This window comes from Thyridium curvatum, assembly GCF_004353045.1.
Source record: "Thyridium curvatum strain D216 chromosome Unknown NODE_76_length_201104_cov_79.467521, whole genome shotgun sequence".
Taxonomy (NCBI): Eukaryota; Fungi; Ascomycota; class Sordariomycetes; order Thyridiales; family Thyridiaceae; genus Thyridium; species Thyridium curvatum.
In genome coordinates, this window is record NW_022156831.1 from 105,330 (window position 1) to 127,214 (window position 21,885).

Below are 21,885 nucleotides of genomic sequence, written 5' to 3' on the forward strand. Positions count from 1 at the left end.
TGGTGCGTGCTTCTCTATACGAGGAGGCAAAACAGAGCCGCAATCATCCCCATGAAGGCAGTCTTTGAACCTTGCAGAGATACGGCAGCATTTACAACCACGGCAGGGGAGGAGGTGGCAGCCGATCCAGGTCTTGTAGGCGTGGAAAGCGCCAGGGTGCTGCCAGGCTGATATGATGGCTCCTTGACTCCCTCGGGGCAATGCCAGTGATCCCCATGTGGAGTGCAGCCGTTCGCGGAGCCGCCTACTGCGCCAGATCCTGACTTTGACCCAGAGCCAGATGCCCCAGCAGTACTGCTGGGAAGGTTGGTTGGCTTCCGGACACCATCACCAGAGCCCGTGTGGTCATCACTTGGAGGATAACTGGGCTCTGAAACACCTGCTGGACAGTGCCAGTGGTCCCCGTGGGCAACGCATTCGCCCGCGTTGTTAGTATGTCCACCGTTCTGACTGTGATCATGGCCATCATCGCCGCTGCCAGGTGGGTACGTCGGCTCCTGGACCCCAGATGGGCAATGCCAATGATCTCCATGCGGAGTGCACGTCTGCGCCGGAGGAGGGACCCCGGTCTTTGTTGTCTCCGTGTTGTGCTGTGGAGGAGTGGTGGTAGGCTCAGTGACCCCTGGAGGACAATGCCAGTGGGCTCCGTGAGGCGTGCATACGCCCGAGGGCGTAGTTGTCCCCTGTGGAGGTGGGGTCGTCTCCTGAGCTGGAGGTGTGGAAGGCTCGCTCACACCTGGAGGACAGTGCCAATGATCACCATGGGGAGTGCAGGTCCCGGTAGAAGCAGAGGCGGTGTCCGGTGTAGTGGTCTGTTGAGGCGGAGGGGTAGTTGGTTCTGGCACGCCTGATGGGCAGTGCCAGTGATCGCCATGGGGTGTGCAGGTCCCGATGGAGACAGATGTGGTGTCCGGTGCAGTGGTTTGCTGAGGCGGAGGCGTGGTTGGTTGTGGCACGCCTGATGGGCAGTGCCAGTGATCCCCATGAGGCGAACATGTCTGTGGAGGAGATGTTGTCTCCTTTGAAGTTGGGCTGGTCAGCTGCGGAGGAGGAGTAGTCGGCTGTGATACTCCGGCTGGACAATGCCAATGATCGCCGTGGGGCGAGCATGTTGCAGAGCTGGTGGAGCATCTCCTTGTAGTGGTGACCGAGCTGATGATGCGGTAGCCTTCCGCTTCTAATACGTCAGATTGCATGTAGCCGTACGCCGTCCAGAGTACCCCACGGCTCGAATCGTAGCGAGTGGTGGTGTGGATTGGGATTCTCGTTCCTGTGTGCGAATGCCCAGAGGTTAAGTACTTGGAAATGAGCGACTGCGCAAATCCATAGTAGTCTGTTACTGTGGTATCGATGCCCCATCGAGTGCTTGTCACGTCTCTAACAAACACATGTGTCAGTGTCTCATTCGCAGAAGTTAATTGCCCGAAAGAATGGCTTACGCGCAAGAAGTCTCGACCGGAGCAGCGGTTATGGGACCCTGTGGAAGCCCCATAACTACGGCCACGGGGCCTGCAAGCAGGACAAGTCCACGTAGAAAGTGATTCATGGCGGCGATCATTAAGCACTGAAGCAATACAAGCTTGTTTCACAGGTGTCGCCCCGGGTGCATTCCTGCGTCTTAAGCAGCCATAGGACAGGATTATATACAGCTGTTACTCTCCTCATATGACAAGGTCTTCGCCCATTTGTACCGAGGGAATATTGGGTTCATCCGGGTTTAGCACACTTGAAAACAAAATCCTTGCCTGCCAAGGACTGCCATCAAAACGCAGCCAACCGACTCATACCGTGTGGCAGTTGCGTGGGGGTTACTCTGTTTTGTTTTGGGCAACTTTTCCGTTCCTTAAGCTTATTTATGCTTGTTCTAGTCAAGCCTTGTCAACATTCTGAGTCCATCAGGGTTGGGCCAAGAGTCTCGGCAAGAACCTTGTAAAGCTCGCAACCCTGTCAAGTCTGTGCTGGAGCCTGTGCAGCTGAGAAATGACGATTTATTGTGGGATTGGCAATTATCGTCTCCAAATCGAATCAGTCATTGAATAGCAACTGGCTGGGTTCTGAAATGTGCGGAGGAAGCTGCTGAGGGCAATGCCGACTTTCGGGTTGACCCATGGGTAACCTTCCAGCGCGACATCCTGCTATAAGATGGTCGACATCTGCTTTGAAAAGGAATGGGAATCAAATGGACCATCTACAAGCCTCTCCCACTTTCACTCATACTGAATAGCCAATTTGTCCCTAAAGACACCTTAAAATGCGTGCTGTCTACGTTCTTACCTCGGTTCTCGCCACCGCTGTCAGTGTGACTGCCCTTCCTGGTTTGGGAAAGCAGATTACGAAGCGGGAAGAATGTGAAGAACCTCCCACCTCACAGTGTACCGCGTGGATTGACGGGGACAACCACGATTGCGAGTACTGCTGTGTGAACTACGTTCCGGCTGGGTGCCATACCCACGACGATGACGTTGGTTGCACCAATGGTGCTGGCTCTGGCCTCGTCTACCACTGCAGTGTCGACTTAAGAAGACTGGGTGCCTAGGTTATGAACCGTACGATGGGCCGCAATGACCGGTAAGATGCGGCCTTCAGGGTTGATAATAATGCCTGAACTGACCGCGATATTAGTTGCTTCGAGAGGCGAGTCTGAGGTTAGGGACTACTTGCTTTGATTGGGAGAGCTCTGCCTCATCATGTACGCAAAGGGATATTGTCGCATGAGCAATTTAAAACGGGCCTGAGAAATGTTCAACACCTTTCCAGTCCTCCTATTTGAGTCCGCAAGCAGCGCGATCGCTGAGTGATATGCCTTTTCTTTACTAGCCATATAATCATCAGAACAGTGAGAGGTGATTCAATCTTGGGGCTGCAGGTCTTCTGAGGGCTCAGCATGTCGATCAATGTGTGCAGGTGAGCCGTGACGCGGAAAGCCCAATTTAGGTGATGACTTTTGAGAGGTGTCAAGATCAGGCTCCCAAGGGTCACCATCGAGAATTAAGCATCAGAAGTAGGGCTTAGGACTCGATGCGCCCAGGACCAATACCTATCCGCAACCAGTCAGTCGAGCCGCCAGTGTTGACCCAACGCAGCCCTACCAAGAAAAACAGCTTATTCTTCTCAAGCTTCTCAGGCGCTCCGCTCTGGTTGATTGGTTTGATCTGAAGATGCGCGGATCCAGGATTAATCGGCGCAAATTTGGGCCGTTAGCACGTTTCTTACACACAACCGTTGGATGCCAAGCCATCGCCGAACCTTCTGATTGCCCAGTCGACTCAGCTCGCGCGGGCAAGTGTCAGATAGACCTGAACACCCCTTGTCTAGCGCATGGATATGAGATCACGATGTCGGGTCAGCTGAAGTGGCCGTTGGGCACAAGTGATGATGTACATGTTCAAAAACCCAAAGCGCCACCGCCAACACCGTTGCACACGATTCTCTGTCTTCGCCCGTCTACCGATCGCAGACGCCACGATGTTCTCCTCGGCTCTTCCCGTCATTCTTGGCGCCGTGCTGGTGGCGGCGACGGTAGCACTGGCCGAGGAACCAGACTTGCAAATCCCGGAGGAGCAGCCTGTCGACTACTTTCCTCCGCCTCTCCAGCTCGCCCATACCCCGACAAGCCCACCGCTACTGGTCAGCACCACACCTGCACCCGAACTACCGAATCTCGACCTGAGGGGAGACAAGGAGAAGAGGGCGACCGGAAACCCTTTCATTGGGTATTTCTCTTCTGCTGGCTACTGTGGGCGCATACATAGTTCTTGAGCGTCTCGAAGCCCGGCACTGACCTAACCACCTAGGGTACTCGTGGACGTGTCCTCCTGGCAATTACTTTGCTGCAGATCCGACATTTGGCGCCTGCTGCGCTAGCACATCATCAAATTGCATGTACGCTACGGGTTGCGATGGCCACACTGCCTTGGCAGTTGGAGGAGGCAGAGGTGACTGGTATGTTCTTGGTTCGTCTGCGAAGGTCCTCTGATGGCAGGCAGTACTGATACCAGGCACTAGCGGCACGCAACTCTGCGACACCATCACCATCTTCAATTCTGTAGATGTCCAGGCTACAGGAGTTCGTAGTCTGATAGGTTGTTTCGAGTCTTCGAACTTCTATAGGGTCCCTCGCTCATTCTATCGCAATACCTTTGCGTGTAAGTCAGTCCTCGAAGCTCCATCAAAGCCTTTGGGTCAGTTCCAAGCCTAATAGTCTGGTATCCAGTGACGACAGAAGTAACCACAACGAAACCTACTACAACAACAGCTCGACCAACCACTGCCGCCAAGACCACGACGGTAATACAGAGGGTCACTGTCGCTCCTTCGCCCGATGCAGCCCCAGGTGTTCGACCAAGCGAAGGAGGTGCCGGTCTCTTTTGGACTGTCGCTGTTCCTATTCTAGCGATGTTGTTTGGCATTCTACTTGCTTAATTTCCATAAATAACCATCGAGGAGCGAGATACCACAATTGATACGCAATCAAGCTTTGGAAATACTCGCTCTGCAGCACCATCTTCACGTTATTGTTTATGTGTTGGGATCAACGATGGGCCTCGTCACCCAAAGAGTTAACCCGACAAGTCGTGGTCTCATTTGAGAACCACTTGGCGCCATGACCAATGCATCACTTTGATTCTCATAGCGGATCCCAAACATATTGACCCCGGAACGACGGAGATTTCTCTCCCATTGGTGCACTCTTTAGACATTGTCATACGGCGACCGGGCACCTGGAACTTGGTCCTCCGCTGTGGAGCCCTCGAACCGCGGAACCTCGCATCGGACCTTACTCAAAACGGCCATGCCTGCAACATGATACTCCGGGAAATTGCAACTCTAACCTTTGTCTAGCTTCTCTTTCACTTGCATACAATGTGCTGCGCGGGCCGCGATTGCGGTTTTGTAGCTCACAATGCCTAGGATGCCCCCTATCACCGGTGAACAAGCTAAGCGGAGATGCACAAAGCGGGCTCCTGACCTCATGATGCCTTGTCTGGCCGTGGTATAAATAGGCTTTGGGGGAAGAAGTGCCAGGTTCTGGGAACTATTGGAGCAATTGCCAGTGTTCCTACTCACTTCTCGCCTGCCAACCTGATCTGCAGAACCAGAACCAGGATGAAGTCCCCCGCCTTGGTCACACTGGGTGTCGCCCTCATCGCGACGGCCTCAGCCGGCACGGTGCTCTGGGATGGCCGGTTCAATGACATGATCTCAAGCGCCGACCTCAACAACTGGTCCTGGAGCAATCAAGTCGGTCCTTACCAGTACTACATCCACGGGCCCTCCTCGGTGTCCTCCTACGTCAACCTGTCCCCCTCCTACAAGAACCCGGCCGACGGCGGCTCCAAGCAGGGCGCCAAGATCACCCTCGACAAGACGTCCTTCTGGAACGGCCAGAACATGCGCCGCACCGAGCTCATCCCGCAGACCTCGGCGGCCATCAACAAGGGCAAGGTGTTCTACCACTTCTCCCTCATGCGCAAGGGCACGAACCCGCCCTCGATCTACCGCGAGCACCAGATCGCCTTCTTCGAGAGCCACTTCACCGAGCTCAAGGCCGGCTGGCTCTCGGGCGCCCCGGGCGTGAGCGACACCCTGCTGCGCTGGTGCATCGGGGGCAGCACCAAGTGGAGCACCGAGTGGGCGGCCGACGTCTGGCACAACGTCGCGTACGAGATTGACTTTTCTGCCAACACGGTCGGCTTCTGGCACAGCACCGGCAGTGAAGCGCTCGCGCAGGTCGTCGCGCCCCAGAGCGCGTCTGTGTCGAGCAACGGCGCCGACTGGCACGTGGGCGTGCTGGAGCTGCCGCGCGACGGGTACGCCGACGCGGACGAGGACCTGTACTGGTCGGGGGTGTACATCGAGAGCGGCAGTATCACGACTTGCGTCTCTGGCCCAGGTACGTGATATGGAGGGCGGGTAGCAAGGTGGTGTGTGCGACATCATTAACGTCTTTGTTAGGATGCCCTGGCGGTGGCAACTCGAGTGGTCCGGACCCGACAACCACCACTGCGCCCTCCCAGACTACGCTGGTGACTTCGACAAAACCTCCTCCATCAACCCAGGCCACGACGTCTGTGGCGCCCACAACGTCATCAACCCCCGGCGGCTGCACTGCAAGCCATTGGGCTCAGTGCGGAGGCAATGGGTTCAAGGGATGTACGGTTTGCGAGGCGGGCTACACTTGCAAGTTTAGCAATGATTACTACAGTCAGTGCCTCTAGACGTCCCATTGTGGATAAGATGGATCATTTGGGGCGCGCATGCAAAGAACAGCACATCAGGAGTCAGTATATCTTCAATCAGATCTGCACATTGCACACGACACAAGAACTATTTCGCATGGCTTAACTGCATTCAGGTGAATGGCCCTTATAATCCTACAAAGTACGCTTCTGATTTTGCCCAGCATATTCAATCCAATTATATTTGCTTGCAGTGCACCACCAGTGATGCAGGAAATCATGTTATAAGAAGCCCCTTACACTGTCGGCAAACCGTTGAAGCCCAGCTGTCCCGTCCTGCCCAAGCCCTTTGCTCGTCGCCTACATTCTCCGCTCTTCCTGTCAAGCCCACCGCAACAACTGATAAATTCTTCAAGTGCCTTCTTTCAAGTTGCATCACGTTACTCCCCTTCGCGTACCATTTTGTCTTGACCCCAGCACTCGAGAAAATGTCTCCCCAGCAGACTGAGGCTGTCGAACTCGACTCTTCTTCCGAAAATATGTCCCAGAGTCTTGGTTTCCACTTCAAGAAGTTCACCCTCTCACTTTAATCGACGAAACTCGGCGACAGCAAGTCGGAAGGTGGCGCTGTGGGGATTGTCTTTTCGAGCTCCCCTAAACCGTTCCTACTCGCCACATTGATACGCCTTACTCAGAGGAGGTGAGAACAAGGAGGCATGCCGCCAATTACTTCAACATTGTCGAACAGGAATTGGAGTGGTTGATGCCCTTGGCGGACCGTGGATGTGCGCCGTGCGAATACCTATTCACCAAGGGAAATCACAACTTGATGTGGATGCCGGGCATAGTCCTCATAGGATACAGGCAAATCCTCCAGGTCTTTGTCAAAGATCGCTCTCAGTACCCCGAAGAACTGCATACATACGTCGAAGATGGAGACTACCCAACAGGGAATACTGGCAGTGAACTCGCTCTGAGCAAAGTGAAGCCTTGGATGGAGCGATGTCGGAATGAGCATGCCGAGTGCCAGCAAGGACGGAGCAATGGCATGCCGACAAGAATTCTCTTCATCGAAGACCCTTTGAAGCCGAAAGTGCGCCTTGTCGAAAACCCACCCATACAACCGTATGCCTTCCTCAGCCATCGATGGATGGATGTCACCGAGGGCTCGAAGCTTCTCCGCGACAATGGCTCGGAGTTTCAAGAGGAACCACCGGACTTATTCTATCCCTTATTACGGAATGCCGTGGAGGCAACATACCGGCTTGGCTTTCAGTATCTCTGGATCGACTGCCTCTGCATCTATCAGGACCCGGACGACGACGATTGGCACAAAGAAGCATACAATATGAAAATGCTACATTGACCTTGTCTGCTCTGTCAAGTGACGGGTCCTGCGGTTCCAAGGGACTTTTCTCATCAAGTGTTGATGACCGTGATCAGACGACTACTGTAGTCGTCCCGGGCGGAGTCGAGGTCTCCTTTCGCGACGAAATTTCACATCCAATCTCACCCAGTCCTGGAACACTAGAGCTCATCACGAACCCTGATAAATACCCCTTGCAACAGCGTGGTTGGGTTTTCCAAGAGCGGATGATTTCGAGAAATATCGTCCACTTCACCGACAGAGAGCTGGTATGGGAGTACCGGCGGGCAGTCTGGTGTGAATGCCGCTCTCAAGAAACGCTGCTGGCGGAAGCGAAACGCCGCGAACCACCTTTGGGAACTGAATCAGACTTGACAGCTAGGACGAGGGGCTCTGAGCGTCCGGCAGACAGGCGTGACCTCTCGAATTGGAGGAGCATTGTGGAGAACTATACCCGGGCCAAGCTATCCCGGGAGAGTGACAGGCTTCCCGCTCTTGCAGGCATTGCTCAGCGGTTTGCAGAAGTACAAGGCTGGGAAACCTATCTCGCAGGCTTGTTCCTCGACTCTGAGGGATTCCAGGCCTTGTTGCTAGGGTCGGTGGTCCCAGGTGGTCATGTAGCCAGGAGCCACCCCTGCGAGCTGCCATCCTGGTCCTGGGCTTCTGTACCCGGTCCAGTCTCTGCTTCAGTCCCGCCCTTAGCTGGAAAGTGTATTGTCCGTATTGTCTCGCACCAGCTCACCCCGGGATATCACACTTTCGGTACTCCTCAGGAGGCGAGCCTTGTCCTCCAGGGTTTCTGCGGCTTGGGGGTTTTATGCTACGAACCTGGCAGCAATGAGCCGGGCTTAGTCGCCACCAGTCTACAAATGAAGCTACGGCCAATGTCCTTTGAAATCTGTCCTGACTTCTTGGTCACGTTACCAGGCGAGCGTTATATTGAAGCTGGGTTTGAGCTGGTCGCTATTATCTTCAGTCGAGAAAACCTTAACGACCCAACTATTACATTAAGAGGGCTTGTGCTCCAAGGCGTGGACCAACGCCCAAATTGCTATAAGCGGGTCGGATCCTTCAGCGGGAGTCTGAACATGATTTTGCTTCGGGCGTGGGTAGATATGTGGGAAATTCGCGAGGTGACTATAATCTAGAATGGCCTCAAACAGTCTGCAAGGTGTGTTATTGTCTTTGCATCGCTGTCTTTATTACGTATCTCAATTCCGTGACGTTATGATGCCCATTCAACTTGGGTCAGGCAACCATTTGGCATGGTATCAGAGGTCATCGTGAGGTTGGTGGACCGGAATCTATCTGGGCAGTGGTGGAGTTACCAAATTGCATCGGCTGCGGGCGGGACGGACCGCGACTGGATAACTAAACTTTGGAAGTTAACTTTGAGGTATATTCATCATCTACTAGTTGCGGGAGGGTTCGACCAGGACATTGTTTCCTGACTTAACCAAACTTAAAAATGATCCTCTATGCGGCCTCCGAAACATGTGCACATAACATGCTAGTACTATCTATCCAATGACTGGGGACGGTGCAGCCTAGATGGCTGAGCTGCGCAGCTGCGGGCAGCATTTTTGAAGTACGAAAGTAGCAACTCGCGAATCAGCAGCTGCAGGGGCCACAGGGGTCAGCACATCGCGGGGTCCTACTGGTCAGAGAAAGTGGCGCATTGTTGTCCATGGCCAGCCACACACGTAGCATCGAGGCAGCGATGAACGTGAGGCCTCAACGAGCCCATGACACGATAAAGGCTCGCCCGCATCTCTGCCGCCTTTGTGCGCGACTTGACCCGTTTTCAAAGCCGTCAACGTCAAGACCTATCTGCCCGCGATGGACGCCGTCAGCTTGGCGTCGAGCATCCTCACCTTCATCGACATCTCGTACAAGGTGCTGCGCGGCGCCTACGAGGTGCACACCTCCGCCACCGGCAGCCTCAAGGAATTCGCGCAGATACGCACCGTGATCGACGACCTCGAGCAGGCGACCCTGGAACTCAAGGCGCCGACTGGGGGCCAGGTCGATCCCGTGCTGGCCCAGCTTGCGCTCAACTGCAATGCCTTGTCGGGCGAACTGCTGGGCAAGTTGCGGAAGCTGGAGAGCAAGAGCCATGGCTCGTGGAACAGCTTTGTGATCGCCATCGCTTCGATGCGGAAGCAGAAGGAGATCCTGGCCTTGGAGAATCGCCTCAGTGAATATCGACAGGAGATCCTGTTGCGGTTGGCGATGCATACCTTGTACGTTTGCCATCTTTAAGTTGCCTCAGTATCCTGCGCTGACGGGTACCACTGTTCAGTAAAGAGCATTCAGCGCTCAGGAAGAAGTTGGAAGACATCTACCACTCCAGTCAGAAGCTGGCCAACAAACATGCCGAGCAACTGCAATTTGTACGCGGAGACATACTCAATGAGCTAAGCCGGTCCCTGGAGCGCTTAAGCATCGAGCCCACGGACCGTCAAAGTCCCAGGCTCCGTCAGAAGGCTTCTCAAGATACATTAGCACCAGCAGTTGAAGATGCGTCTACTCTCACAGATCCCGAGGCAGATCTTTCGTGCGATCTTCGCACCTTGACCGAGCAAATGCAGCGTCTGGAGTCGCTCATGCATTCTATCCCGAATGAGAACCACGTGCTGCGCAAGCTCTACTTCAATTCATTGTCGCAGCCCGAGGTCATGCACCGCGACACTGTCTCAGACACCTACCAATGGATCCTTCAGGGACTGGAAGACGACAGCTCCAGCAGAGCCGTGCAGCGCAAAGAAAGCACGGAGACCCCTAGAAGGTCCAAGAGTCCGATGCTGGAGTATCAACTGGCAAGCCCGACTGAATCTCTGGTCGAGAAACACAAGAGCCTGATGGAGCTCAAGAAGGAAAGACTTGCAGTAATCACACGATCTGTTCCGGACGCTCCACGGTCAGCCTACCTTGACTCAATGTTGGGAGAGGAGGATGCTGCACTGTCAGACGACGAGCTGTCAGGGCGGCCGGAGGGCCTATCAATCAACGACGATAACGTCGGGAACGCGCAGGACGAAGACCGAGAAGCAACCGAGTGTGGAGCACGCCATCAAGCAGCCGAAGCGCTCAACCGCTTCTTGACGCAGAGCCATGGCACATTATTCATCCATGGCAAGCCTGGCTGCGGCAAGTCCACTTTGATGAAATTCCTCGGTAGGAACCCCATAGTCGAGCACACATTGCACGAATGGGCGTCCGGGCGAAGAGTAATCATTGTGAGAGCGTATGTCTGGCGGTCCGACGATGTTTTGCTCAGATCGCTGCCTGGATTTCATCGCTCTATTCTCTACCAGATCCTCAGCCAGTGTCCTGACCTGACCGCCCAGGTCTTTGGGAACTTTGGCCCGGCGGAGCTGCCAGAGGCGGAAGAGATTCAGCTGCCGCAACTGGCGGCTGCTTTCGAAAGACTAGTCAGCCTTTGTAGTGCAGACGAGAGTCGAGCATTCTGCTTGTTCATCGACGGCCTCGACGAGCTCACGAACCACCTGGGCCGAGGAGACAATGTGCTGTACCGAGAGCTAGCTCAAGAGCTCGTCCGCTGGGCGCAAGCGCCAAACATCAAGATATTATGCTCGGCACGGCCATACAACGTCTTCCTGGACATATTCCGCCCTGCGGGCCCTATGATCGAGTTCCACACCCTGACCCGCAGCGACATCGTCGAGTTTGCCAGATGGAAGTTCGCGACGTCGCTTGAAGAGGAGAATCTGTGCGAGGCCAGGGAAACTTGCCTCGATTTGGTCGAGACCATTGCCGATAGGGCCGAAGGGGTTTTCCTGTGGGCCAGTATAGCTGTGCGGTCGCTCTTGAATATCGCGTTCGAGGATGCCGACGAGGAGTGTCTCCGCGAGACGTTGCGACTGTGCAGCTCTGATCTGGAAACCCTGGTCGACCAGATGCTGGAGAGGGTCGACCGCAGTGCCGTCATCCGGGCGCGGTCCAACACTCTCCTCTACATAGCGGTTCACAACCCCTACAACCAGCCACTGAACTCCTTGGTCTACTCGTGGCTGCACGACATGAAGTGGTTCACGGATCCCCTCTGCCAGTTCCCCTTTGACCGAGAACACAAGCCATACACGGAGAGCGAGATTGCAGCGCGGTTTGAGAGAACGAAAAGGCTGCTGCACCAACTAACCCAGGGCTTGCTCGAGCCGCGCGAAGTCCCAGACGCATCGCCATATTTCCGGTACCGCGTCGACTTCTTCCACAGATCGGTACGGGACCACCTCAGGGAATCTTGGAACTCCGGAGCGCGCGCCAACCCATTCGCAACCCACGCTGCCGAGGTCGAGGCCTACAGCCGGCTCCGGAGCGCCGAGACCACATTTGTCAGCGTGCCCAACGGTCCCGTCGAGCACAAAAGCACAGTCGAGATACTGCGCTCGCTCTTTGAGAATACATTCTGGTGGTTCAATGACTGCGCGCACACCCACCCCGTCCCCTTCGACTGCCTGCAGCAGTTCGAGTATGCGTCGCTGGGGCCCAGGAGGAAGCCGCACGCCACGCAGCTCGCCATGATATCCGCGGTGCCGGCCACGCCGTGGACAGACGTGGCGTTCCTGGGCGTCATGCTCGTCGGCGGCGAGCACTCGTGGCGGTGGCACACGACGATCGGCAGGGGCTGCTCGTTCTTGCACTGGGCGGCGTACTGGCGGCAGGGCCACTACGTCATCGAGCGGATGGAGCGGGACCCCGGGCTGGAGCTTGACGACGACCACGGGCTCGACCTGCTCCTCAGCGCCTCGCTGGGCAGCGACGTGCGGCTGACACGATACCTGCTCGACAAGGGCCGCCGCCCCGAGGGTAGGGCTGTGATCTCCATGTGGAGCGGGACCGTGAAGACGATGACGACGACGACGTCGGTGTGGCTGGTCCTCCTGCGTGACTTTGCTAACAACGTGAACAACTACTGCTGGAAGCGCAAGTCGGGCGCGGCCTGGCCGCACCACCTGACGGTCGCGTGGCTCGAGCGGCTCGCGCAGATCATCGAGGCGTACCTCGGGCACGGGGCCCGGCGCGGCGTCGTGTTCCACGTGACCAACAAGAAGGGCGAGCTGTGCGTGGCCGGCCTGCCGGAGCTGCTCGAGACGTTCAAGCCCAGCAACCAGCTCTCGCTCGAGAGGCGGCTCCAGGAGGGCCCGGCCGCGGACCCGCTGGCGAGAGAGCGCTTTGCGAACCACCGCAAGGTCAGCGCGAACGACCTCCTTCGCGAGGTCTGGGTGATGCGGGGGGTCGAGGTGGATGGGGAGTCTCTCATTTGCGAATTCCTGGTGGATGTCTTTTAGATTACCTGAGCTGGCCAGGAGGACGCCCTTTCTCGGTTCGCTTATGTTCCAAGTTCTGAAGGGCTCGTTGATACGAGGCATACTAATTGCCCAACTTGGAAAACACGTCCCATTAGAGTTGCATCTTTCCGCCCAATGACGACATCAACATGTCTCACGCGTGTGAAGCCTCGCCTCGGCTGGTGAATGCTTGGGTTGGCGGCCACTCTGCCTGCTACTTCGGTTGCAGTGGCTCACTTCTTGCGAGCGCCAGCGCGCTTCAAGGTCAGACCCGGCACAATGCCTGCCGAGTGATGGGGAACTCAACCTCGAATCATTTCTAGAAGTGTGATAAAAATAGCAGGACCCTGCCAACGGTCCGCCCGGCGAGTTCGGCCTTGTTTAGTGGAGTTGGCCACCTGCTGACCGTTTGCCAATTTAGCGGTCCAATTTGCATGGGGATTTTCAGAATACGAGGTCGGCAGGTCGGCAGACAGGGGGACGTTTAAGGGTCCCGCCTTCGGCATTCTCTTGGCCTACGCCAGTCGTAGCAGTGCTCTGGAGCCCTGCTGGATCCGCACCAACTTCAACGTTACCTGGGAATCTCACGCTACGGGGCCCGCCTCCGGGCGATGCATCGAATCTCCGTTGCCGCCCCTGCGGGCAAGGCGACCCTTGGAGAGGATGTTCCTTGCACGGCAGTTGCCGATCACCACCGGATCAGTGTAGCACAGGTGTAGATCACTTCGAGTTATGCTGAGCTGAGATTGAGCGACACGAGAAGAAGCACCGCCTTGGAAAACCGGGGTGAATACGGGCGGCGGGGATCTTGGCTGCCGTCTCGTCTAAACAACTCTGAGATCTGTGTCTTGGAGCGACTGACGACATGCACATGTCGTGTCCGAGACCAGCGTGATGTGGACTGTGACAGGGAACGGATGTGTATATAAAGGGAGGACTCTGTCCTCTCCTTCTTGGGATAGAACAACATCATCATACAACACCATCAAACAACTCAACAACACAAGCATTCCATCGCTTCAACAACAACCTACACAAGCATTCCATCGCTTCAACAACAACCTACACACTCTTCTACACTTTCAAAAAAACTTAATACCACAAACCATCAAAATGCAGTTCACCACCGCCCTCCTGACCCTCGCCGCCGCCGGTTCCGCCCTCGCGGCCCCGGCCCCGGCCACGGCCAAGTCCATGACCGCCAACGTGCCCGAGTGGACGATCGAGGGCCTCGTGCGCAGCTGCAACGCCGAGGACACGAGCTGCCACTGGTCCTTCACCATCGACACGCACACCTCGGCCCCGGTGCCCTGCGCCTACGACCAGACCGGCGCCCCGGCCTCGCAGGCCCAGGTCAACGGCGTCACCTGCGGCCAGTTCGCCGTCAGCTCCGGCTGGGACGGCTCGTGGGGCCCCGGCAACGGCTTCACGACGCTGGCCGTCAAGGACGAGGCGGCCCGGCAGATCGCCTGGCCCTCGTACACGGACAAGCAGCTCGTCAACGGGCAGGTCGTGTCGCCCGACCAGAGCTGGGCCGTCTCCACCATTGGTTAAAGGGGGTGGTGTTCCTGGGACGAGATGAAGGGATGGGAGAAGGAGCACATATTACGGAGTTATGACCTTGGCTTAGTTACCTGCATAGAGCTAAATGATAATGTTTCAGTCTCTGACAAGCTACCTACAACATTGCTTTTTGACCCTTTTGACATGATGGTTTGTAATACTTGTAGTCACCATGTCTAAGTTTGAATGTGTGACAGTCCTCCCGCAGGTGCATGTGGAAAGCTCGAATTTGTGTTTGGTACATTGGAAAAGGGCAAGCAACGTCGAAACTAATGCACGACCAGGTCGGGATGTGCTTCTGCGTCCCCGGCAGACAAGCTCGCCATGCATGGTGAGCTCTCGAACAGACAATCGAGGAATGACATGAGCTTTGGCACCAGACACAGACGAGCGCAACCACGGACGGCAATTGCAATTACATCCAGACGAGCGCCACCAATGACAATGCTATTTCCAGCCTGCCGACATGTGTAATTTTTGATACATCACCAGCAAGCGGACACCATCGAGCGGAAAATATGCAGAGGGGTTGGAAACCGCCATCGAGCGCTAGGGGAGTGCATGCAAGGGTATTATTTATTACCCCTGGCGTGCCCTTGTGCGGTTTTCAGCTCCGGGTCTCTGGGGATCTTCAAACTTTAAGAATCGGGGAACATTGTGCCTACAATCCCTGGCTCCTATCCCATCTTGACAGCGCTGATCAGTCTTTCGGCGCCACGCTGGTAATCATTGAAGGCGACTGGTCCGGGCTGGGCTGACAACGTCCGATGGCGTGTAAGACGTACACTGCTCCTACGCTCAACATCATCCACCACGATGCTTACATGTTCATCCTTTGGACTTGTTGAAGCCCGGAACGTGGCAGCTGTGGTGCTCGCTATGCCTGCAATAAATACCTTGCATCTCAACAATATCGCTGCGGGATGGAGTTGCATGCTCCCCAAATGAATATCTCACCTCGAGACGAAGCCTACGAGAAATGCAACCTGACCTGGCAGGTGTGGATTAATCAAGATACCAAAACTCATTCTCTTGAAAGCGCGCCGTCCAGCCAGTCATCTCTTGCAAGGCAATCCGAGTCCGAATCAGGAAATCAAGAGCGCCTAAAGGAAAGCTGGAGCGTGGTGGTGGTGGCGTGGTGGGTGGCTGTGAGACGATGGGATGGATGGAGTGCTGGCTCCCCCCACATGACGTAGGGACTTGGAGGTACTGCCTCCTCCTCCGCAACCAACGACTGCGCCGGTCTACACTGCCGCTTACTCCGGGGCTCACTCTCTCGTTTCTCACCAGATTTCCCATCCCTGTTTGGGTTCTCATCAGTTCCTCTTCTGGCTTCTTTCAATCTAGAAGAATTAAACATAACACGACAGCCGCATAGCAATACCCTCAGTCTGGTACAAGATGGGCGTCAAGACAAAACTGATGTCCAACAACCCCTTCGCAAGCAAGGCCGACAGAGATGAGGCCGGCGACAGTTCCACGGCGCTGCCGCCGCCTTCTAACAGCGGCACCACCAACAACATTCCCGATGATCTCCCTCCACCCCCATCCTACGAAGATGCCGTAGCAGGCAGCTCAAGACTGCACCTACAACCACCACCACCAACCCCCTCCGCCAGCAGGCCGCCCAAGCGATCATCACAGCAATACCCCCTCCCGCCCCTCCCGCCATCAGGGCCCTCCTCTTCGAGCCCCGGCGGCCTCCCACCGCCGCCGAGACAGCCCGCCTCCGCCGCCGCCGGGCCCATCGCGCGCCAGTTCCCGCCGGCCTTCAACGTCTACTCGGACGGCTGGGGCCGATCCTTCGTCCTCGGCGAGCACCAGGGCGCGCCCCTCTACGCCGTGCGCCTGCACTCGGGCTGGTCCGGCGAGCCCGACGTCGTGCTGCACAACGGGCCCAGCGCCGACCGCTGCCCCATGCTCGCCGCCGTCGACATGCACAGCTTCGGCGGCGACATGACGGCCTCCCTGCCGCCCATGCCTGGCGGCGGCGGCGGCGGCGGCGGTGGGATGGGCGGGACCGAGGTCCACATCGACGCCGACTACGGCGGCTGGCACCGCACGTACCGCTTCCAGATCGAGGTCGGCCGGCCAGGCGGCGGCGGGCCCGTACGCCGCGAGGCGTTCGAGTGGCGCCACAGCTACGGCGACGCCATCGCCTCGCTGGGCGGGAGCTCCCACGGCTGGAAGCTCGTGCGGGTGGCCAAGGGCCCGCCGCCCGGCGCGCCCGAGGGGTCCGGCTTCGTGCCGGGTGGCTACGTGACGAGCGACGGGTGCGAGGTCGTGGCGGCCTGGACCGACGCCACGATGAGCATGAGCAAGTCGGCCAAGTTTACCTTTCTGGGCACGGGCAACTCGGGCCTGCTGGGCGAGCGGTGGGCCGTCATGGCCGTCGTGAGCGCGCTGGGCCTGTGGGAGAAGGAGAGGAGGAACAATAGGCGGAGACATCACACGTAGGATACTTGGGAGAGAAGGTTTGGTGTGGTACGATGTTAAGTCCGCAGGGCTTGTCTTCTTTTAAGCATGTTTATTAGCTAGCTGTATGTCGGATACGACAGGGATATCCCATTTGATCGAATTAGCACGGCGCATTGGTTGGAGAACATAGATAGATGGATATCATATTGTATTCAAATTTCTTCAATATTTCCACTGCTCATTGATGATCAGGCCGAGACCAGAGATCTCGCCACATCTCCTTGAAACCGTAATTGGGCGTCTTGGAATCGTGTACCCTCGCACGGGTGGCCGGCCCGCCGAACTTGTCCAGGATGCTGGTGCCACTCCCGACCGGCTCGACAAACGACCTCGCCGGCCGCGTCGCCCGCTCCCTGATCTTGTCGGCCACCTGCGGCGCCACATCCGCAAAGCACGCCTTGAGCTCCCGGTCCAGCGAGAAGTACGGCTTCTTAGCTAGGTCCGGGGCAAGCAGGTTGTAGGACCTCGTCATCGTGTTGAGGTAGGCCACGGCCAGCTCCATGTAGCTCCGCTCCGCAGCCTCCCAGTCCGGATCCCGGAACGGCTTGACCACCGAAATGTGCGGTTCGCCGCTGGCCTCTTTCCCCTCTTCTCCCGCCGTATTGGCATCAGACGACACGCCACCATCAGCATCAGGTTCAAGAGCCAATCCTTGCGCCCGCATCTTGACCATGACGGGGTCGTCCGTCGAGCTCGTCGGCACGGCAATCTCATCGACGTTCCTCCGCCGCGGGTTATGCACCTCCTCCGCCCGCGCGTGATCCTCGGCCCGCCGCATCTGCTCCTCGAGCGACCCGCCTTTACTCGCAATCATCCTCGCCACGTGCCTCTTCCAGTCGTTGCGCAGGCGCGCGCGGAATATCCCGGCCGCCTTGACGAGCTCCTGCTGCTTCTCGATCCACGGCGGCACAATGTCCTGCCGCTTGATCATCTTGTTCATGATGTACTCGGTCGTGTCGATGAAGGGGTTGTCGGCCCGCGCGTCCCGCTCGATGCCCTTGCCGCGCGGTATGTCCTTGAACTGGCCGCGCGCGATGGCGTCCTCGATCCGCTCGTTGGCCAGCGCCGCCAGGCCCGTGATCGTGTTGGGCATCGCCCGCGCTCCCGGCTGGAACCGCTCGCGGAACTCCTGCCGCAGTTCCTCCCGCTCCTTGTCCGTGAGGCCCTTGCCCTGCTTGCCGATGCCGACGCTGGCGCCGGCGCCGAGCCCCATGCCCACGTACGACGACGCCCGGTCCCTGGCGGCGGCGACCTTGCGCCCGGGGCTGGCGCTCGACTGGCCCCGCAGGCGCATGTCCACCGGCGCCAGGTCCGGCAGCTTCGGCTTGCCGCGCAGCTCGGGCCGCAGCTGCTTCCGCGCGTCGTCGAGCATGCGCAGGACCGCGTCCTCGGTCGCCTCCTCGCCCGTCCAGGCCCGGGCCGTGGCGGCGGCGCGCGTCCCCTCGCCCGCCGAGGCGGGGATGCTGCTCTGCATGGTGTTTGGGTCGATGCCGGCGGCGTTGAGGGCCTCGGAGTGGTCGGCGCGGAAGTTGGCGTCGGCGATGCGGTTCAAGAGCCGCTGCTTGAGCTCGTCGCTGAAGCCGGCGTCCTCGACAGCCCGGCGGCCCGCGCGGCCTCCCGTCAGGAGGGCTTCCTCGGTGGCTTCCTCGAGGCGGCGCGCCATGGGCCCCGGTTCGGACCCGGTGGCTTCGGGACCATTGTCGGGTTGGTCGGTGACGGGAGAAGGAGGTTTGGGGGAGCTCTGGTCGGAGTAGTGGCGGACGAGGGGAGCGGCTAGGTGTCGCGTGCTGCGTTGGTCGAGCGCTCTCGCACAGCGGCGACAGACTGTGCGGTATGACGACATCGTTGCCGGGTGCGTTAAGGTGTTAGTATGTACATGGCAACAGCACTTCAAAAGAGATTGAACGTGTGGGAATTGGGACACTCTATTGTGAAGGTGAAGAGAGAAAGCTCGCGATCGATGACGGCAACGCCACTGGCTTGAGCTCGAGTTAACTCCGAACACCGCCTGTGGGATCAACCAGCGCCCCACCACCATCGCTAATAATTGAGCATTTCTCCAGCTTCAGGCCTGCATGTTGTAGCCCATGCATCATGTATTTATACCATAATTATCTTTGTTGATAGATCGATTGTCTTCATACTTGTCTCAATATGACTATCTTCCATAGAAACAAAGCCCATACTCCAATAACGCCACTTGCACATGCTTCCAAGCAAAAAGTTGTCTCCTCTCTCTCTCTCTCCCTCTTAACCAGTCGCAAACAGGGTATCTTCGTCACGCAGGTACTCTCCGCAGTCCGCTTGCCGGAAGCACACAATGCCCGTGGGATCTAGGCGCCGGGCCTCGGCAGAGCTCCTCGCGCTGACACCGAAGCCCAGCGGCACATCGTCCATGGTGCAGACCACCAGGCCCTGGTGCTCCGGGCAGTCTTCCGAGAAGCGGCCGACGTGCGCCTTGACGACGTTGCCGCCGTAGAGGAAGGGCATGACGCCGTTGGGCCGGATCCAGATCTTGTGGCGGGCGTGCTCGGCGAGGATCGAGATCGCGGTGACGTGCAGCCTGAACTTTCCGGACTTGGTGAACTTGCCTGTAAGAACGGGATCCATGTCAGCGATTGGTCTCTGGCCGCCCTTCGTCTTTTGAGGACGGGTTCTTCTTACCTAGGCAAGTGCCCAACGACAAGAGCTTGTCGCGGGATACGGAGGTGGCCAAGTTCGCTATTGACAAGCGGACGTAGTAGACGCGGCCTCCGTTGGACAATCGAAAGACATATCGGTCGGCATTGGGGGAGTTGTCGAGCGGTGCGATCAGGTTCTTCAAGGATGCGCCCGTGTAGTCCGCCAGCTTCTTGAAGAGGGTTTGCGTCTCGGTCTCGGTGAGAGGCCGCATTTTGATCGAGTCTGTTTATATCCTTGCCGTATGTGCTTGATCTTTCCTGGTTGCTGGGATTCAGGAAGTACAACTTGGAGTGGAAGCCGAAGTCAATGCTGTTGAAGTTTGGCGGGCAGACCGACAAGCCTGGAGCTCAAGAAAAAAAAGTTACCTGGCGGGGAATTTTGACGGCAGAATCGATTTGGCGCCACACCGCCTTTCTCTTGAAGTCTTTACAGCTGGCCCCACCTGGCAGGCCCGAGTCTGGCAACACCATCGACACAAGATCACAGAACATGAAATTACTCTGTTGACAGGCTTTTCTTTCTCCGGAGGAGCAGACTGTTGGACGCCCATAAAACTGCCACATGACCGAGCCAAGAGTCAAGTCGAAGGGCCGGAAGTGGGGTCCTTCAGAAGCACACGGCCACCCATGCCTGACAAAATTCCGGTCCTGTTTTGATGAAACTGCTTAGGCATATCGAAACCTTTGTGGGAGACTTGAGATCTCCTGATACTGACGAAAGACCTGGTCTAGAATGGCTTGCTCCAAGGATGCTCCAGGGCGGAATGGTCATCGGGTTGGCGGACCAAGTGGGAGCAGTGCGGCGACTGGACCAGGCCCTACAGTGACATTTCCTTGTCCATCGTACGCGTGCTTCCGCGGATGCGGCGTCAAGTCCGCCGACGCTCTCGGTTACTCCATCAACGGTACGGCGTACGACTGGTTCGAGTGTTGGAAGAATTGCCCGGGGTTGCAGGTGGACTTGGCCGATTCGACGTGGAGATGGTTGTGCCACTGGGACTCGAGCTGCGACAAAGTGGAGGCGAGTCCGACCACGGCTACTACTACGAGGTCGGGTGCGACGGCGACGAAGACTGCGTCGAGTCAGGCGGTTAGTCCTTCTTCCGAGCCTGTAGGAGTCAAGGTTCAAGCCGGCACGTCGATTGGGCGCCTGTTGGTATCTGTGGCGTGAACTCTCGGTTTCACAATGTTCTTATGGCCAACTTCCGGCGAATGAGATAGTGTATAATCAATACGACGACTCTTCGGGCTCTTTTCAGCTACTAGATTGGCAGATTCGGGCAAAGGATGACCATATCCCATTTAATCAACCCTCATAAGCAACAACGCCCTCCGTCTTCCTCCAGGCAAGGTCCAGAATGGATGCAGTATCGATGGCCTCTGCCTCACCCCATCGTAGCTTCACAACATAGAGACTGGCGTCCAACCCGCAACTAATACCACCGCTGCTCAAGATGCGGATACCCTTGTCGTTCAGACCCGAATCGACGAAGCGGGCCTTTAGCACCGTTCCAGGATCTGTACCCGCGCTACTCGCGGAGATTTTGTTGCGGTTGGCAAGGTTGTCGTACGCGGCCCAGTGCGTGGTACAGATCCGGCCACCGTTGAAGACGCCCAGCGTACCAAGGAACAGAGCGCCAGTGCAGATCGATCTGTGTTGTTGTGGGTATGCTCGTGTCAGCGCATGGATGCAACCATTGAGGAACGGCGGGATATGAGAGGCGGCCACTCACAGGAGGAGGCGGGGATACTGCTCGGTAGTTGTAGGCAACTCCGCGAATGCCTTGATGAGCCTCATAAATGGGCTCTTGATCTTGGCTGCCTGTTCGTCGACGGGCTTGCCCTTCCCCGCGGGCCCGCCAGGCACAACAAGGGTGTCGTACATGCTCAGCGACTCGATGAGTTTGTCATTAAGAGGAATGTCGCGCTAATACATTGTGGTCAGTTACAAGTGCGACATGGGAAGCGTACGAACGGGAGAATACCTTGACATGCACACCCTCGACTGATGTGGTGATCTCGCTCTCGGCTGCAACTTCAATCTTGACCCCGGTCCTCACACCCGACTTTCTGAGGACCTCGTACGGCCCATTCATGTCCAGGGTATTGAAGCCATCGAACAGGATCAGGAGGACTCTGCTGTGAGTTGGTGCAGCCATTGTGATGATAGCCTTTGCTCTGATGGATGCGTGCCTGAGAAGATGAGGTTTGAAAGGCGTTGGACAGCAGATGAATCAAGGCCCAGCTTATATACACAGTCGCGCTGACTGCGTCCAGATCAGCTGGCTTACATGCATCAACAGGAG

The 21,885-nt window shown here is 57.0% G+C and overlaps 9 protein-coding genes across 9 annotated transcripts; 5 read left to right on the top strand and 4 right to left on the bottom strand.

The window, feature by feature from the left end:
* Positions 1–14: 14 nt before the first annotated feature.
* On the bottom strand, positions 15–1,546 carry E0L32_009940 (uncharacterized protein; the record flags this gene model as incomplete). The annotated part of the gene is made up of 2 exons (XM_031144957.1): positions 15–1,377; positions 1,440–1,546. The coding sequence occupies 2 exons, from the start codon at positions 1,544–1,546 to the stop codon at positions 15–17; spliced, it is 1,470 nt and encodes a 489-aa protein (XP_030990312.1).
* A 705-nt stretch (positions 1,547–2,251) lies between these two features.
* E0L32_009941 (uncharacterized protein) lies at positions 2,252–2,536 on the top strand (the record flags this gene model as incomplete). Its single annotated transcript, XM_031144958.1, has 1 exon — positions 2,252–2,536. The coding sequence occupies one exon, from the start codon at positions 2,252–2,254 to the stop codon at positions 2,534–2,536; it is 285 nt and encodes a 94-aa protein (XP_030990313.1).
* A 929-nt stretch (positions 2,537–3,465) lies between these two features.
* On the top strand, positions 3,466–4,422 carry E0L32_009942 (uncharacterized protein; the record flags this gene model as incomplete). The annotated part of the gene is made up of 4 exons (XM_031144959.1): positions 3,466–3,736; positions 3,795–3,942; positions 4,006–4,145; positions 4,256–4,422. The coding sequence occupies 4 exons, from the start codon at positions 3,466–3,468 to the stop codon at positions 4,420–4,422; spliced, it is 726 nt and encodes a 241-aa protein (XP_030990314.1).
* A 684-nt stretch (positions 4,423–5,106) lies between these two features.
* E0L32_009943 (uncharacterized protein) lies at positions 5,107–12,857 on the top strand (the record flags this gene model as incomplete). The annotated part of the gene is made up of 6 exons (XM_031144960.1): positions 5,107–5,893; positions 5,956–6,204; positions 6,875–7,454; positions 7,565–8,520; positions 9,356–9,788; positions 9,848–12,857. The coding sequence occupies 6 exons, from the start codon at positions 5,107–5,109 to the stop codon at positions 12,855–12,857; spliced, it is 6,015 nt and encodes a 2,004-aa protein (XP_030990315.1).
* Positions 12,858–13,970: 1,113 nt separating this feature from the next.
* E0L32_009944 (uncharacterized protein) lies at positions 13,971–14,411 on the top strand (the record flags this gene model as incomplete). Its single annotated transcript, XM_031144961.1, has 1 exon — positions 13,971–14,411. One exon carries the CDS (start codon positions 13,971–13,973, stop codon positions 14,409–14,411), a length of 441 nt encoding a protein of 146 aa, XP_030990316.1.
* Positions 14,412–15,821: 1,410 nt separating this feature from the next.
* Positions 15,822–16,877, top strand: E0L32_009945 (uncharacterized protein; the record flags this gene model as incomplete). The annotated part of the gene is made up of 1 exon (XM_031144963.1): positions 15,822–16,877. One exon carries the CDS (start codon positions 15,822–15,824, stop codon positions 16,875–16,877), a length of 1,056 nt encoding a protein of 351 aa, XP_030990317.1.
* A 199-nt stretch (positions 16,878–17,076) lies between these two features.
* E0L32_009946 (uncharacterized protein) lies at positions 17,077–18,741 on the bottom strand (the record flags this gene model as incomplete). Its single annotated transcript, XM_031144964.1, has 1 exon — positions 17,077–18,741. One exon carries the CDS (start codon positions 18,739–18,741, stop codon positions 17,077–17,079), a length of 1,665 nt encoding a protein of 554 aa, XP_030990318.1.
* A 407-nt stretch (positions 18,742–19,148) lies between these two features.
* E0L32_009947 (uncharacterized protein) lies at positions 19,149–19,791 on the bottom strand (the record flags this gene model as incomplete). The annotated part of the gene is made up of 2 exons (XM_031144965.1): positions 19,149–19,489; positions 19,563–19,791. The coding sequence occupies 2 exons, from the start codon at positions 19,789–19,791 to the stop codon at positions 19,149–19,151; spliced, it is 570 nt and encodes a 189-aa protein (XP_030990319.1).
* A 1,094-nt stretch (positions 19,792–20,885) lies between these two features.
* Positions 20,886–21,738, bottom strand: E0L32_009948 (uncharacterized protein; the record flags this gene model as incomplete). Its single annotated transcript, XM_031144966.1, has 3 exons — positions 20,886–21,231; positions 21,313–21,506; positions 21,565–21,738. 3 exons carry the CDS (start codon positions 21,736–21,738, stop codon positions 20,886–20,888), a joined length of 714 nt encoding a protein of 237 aa, XP_030990320.1.
* Between the last annotated feature and the right edge of the window lie 147 nt (positions 21,739–21,885).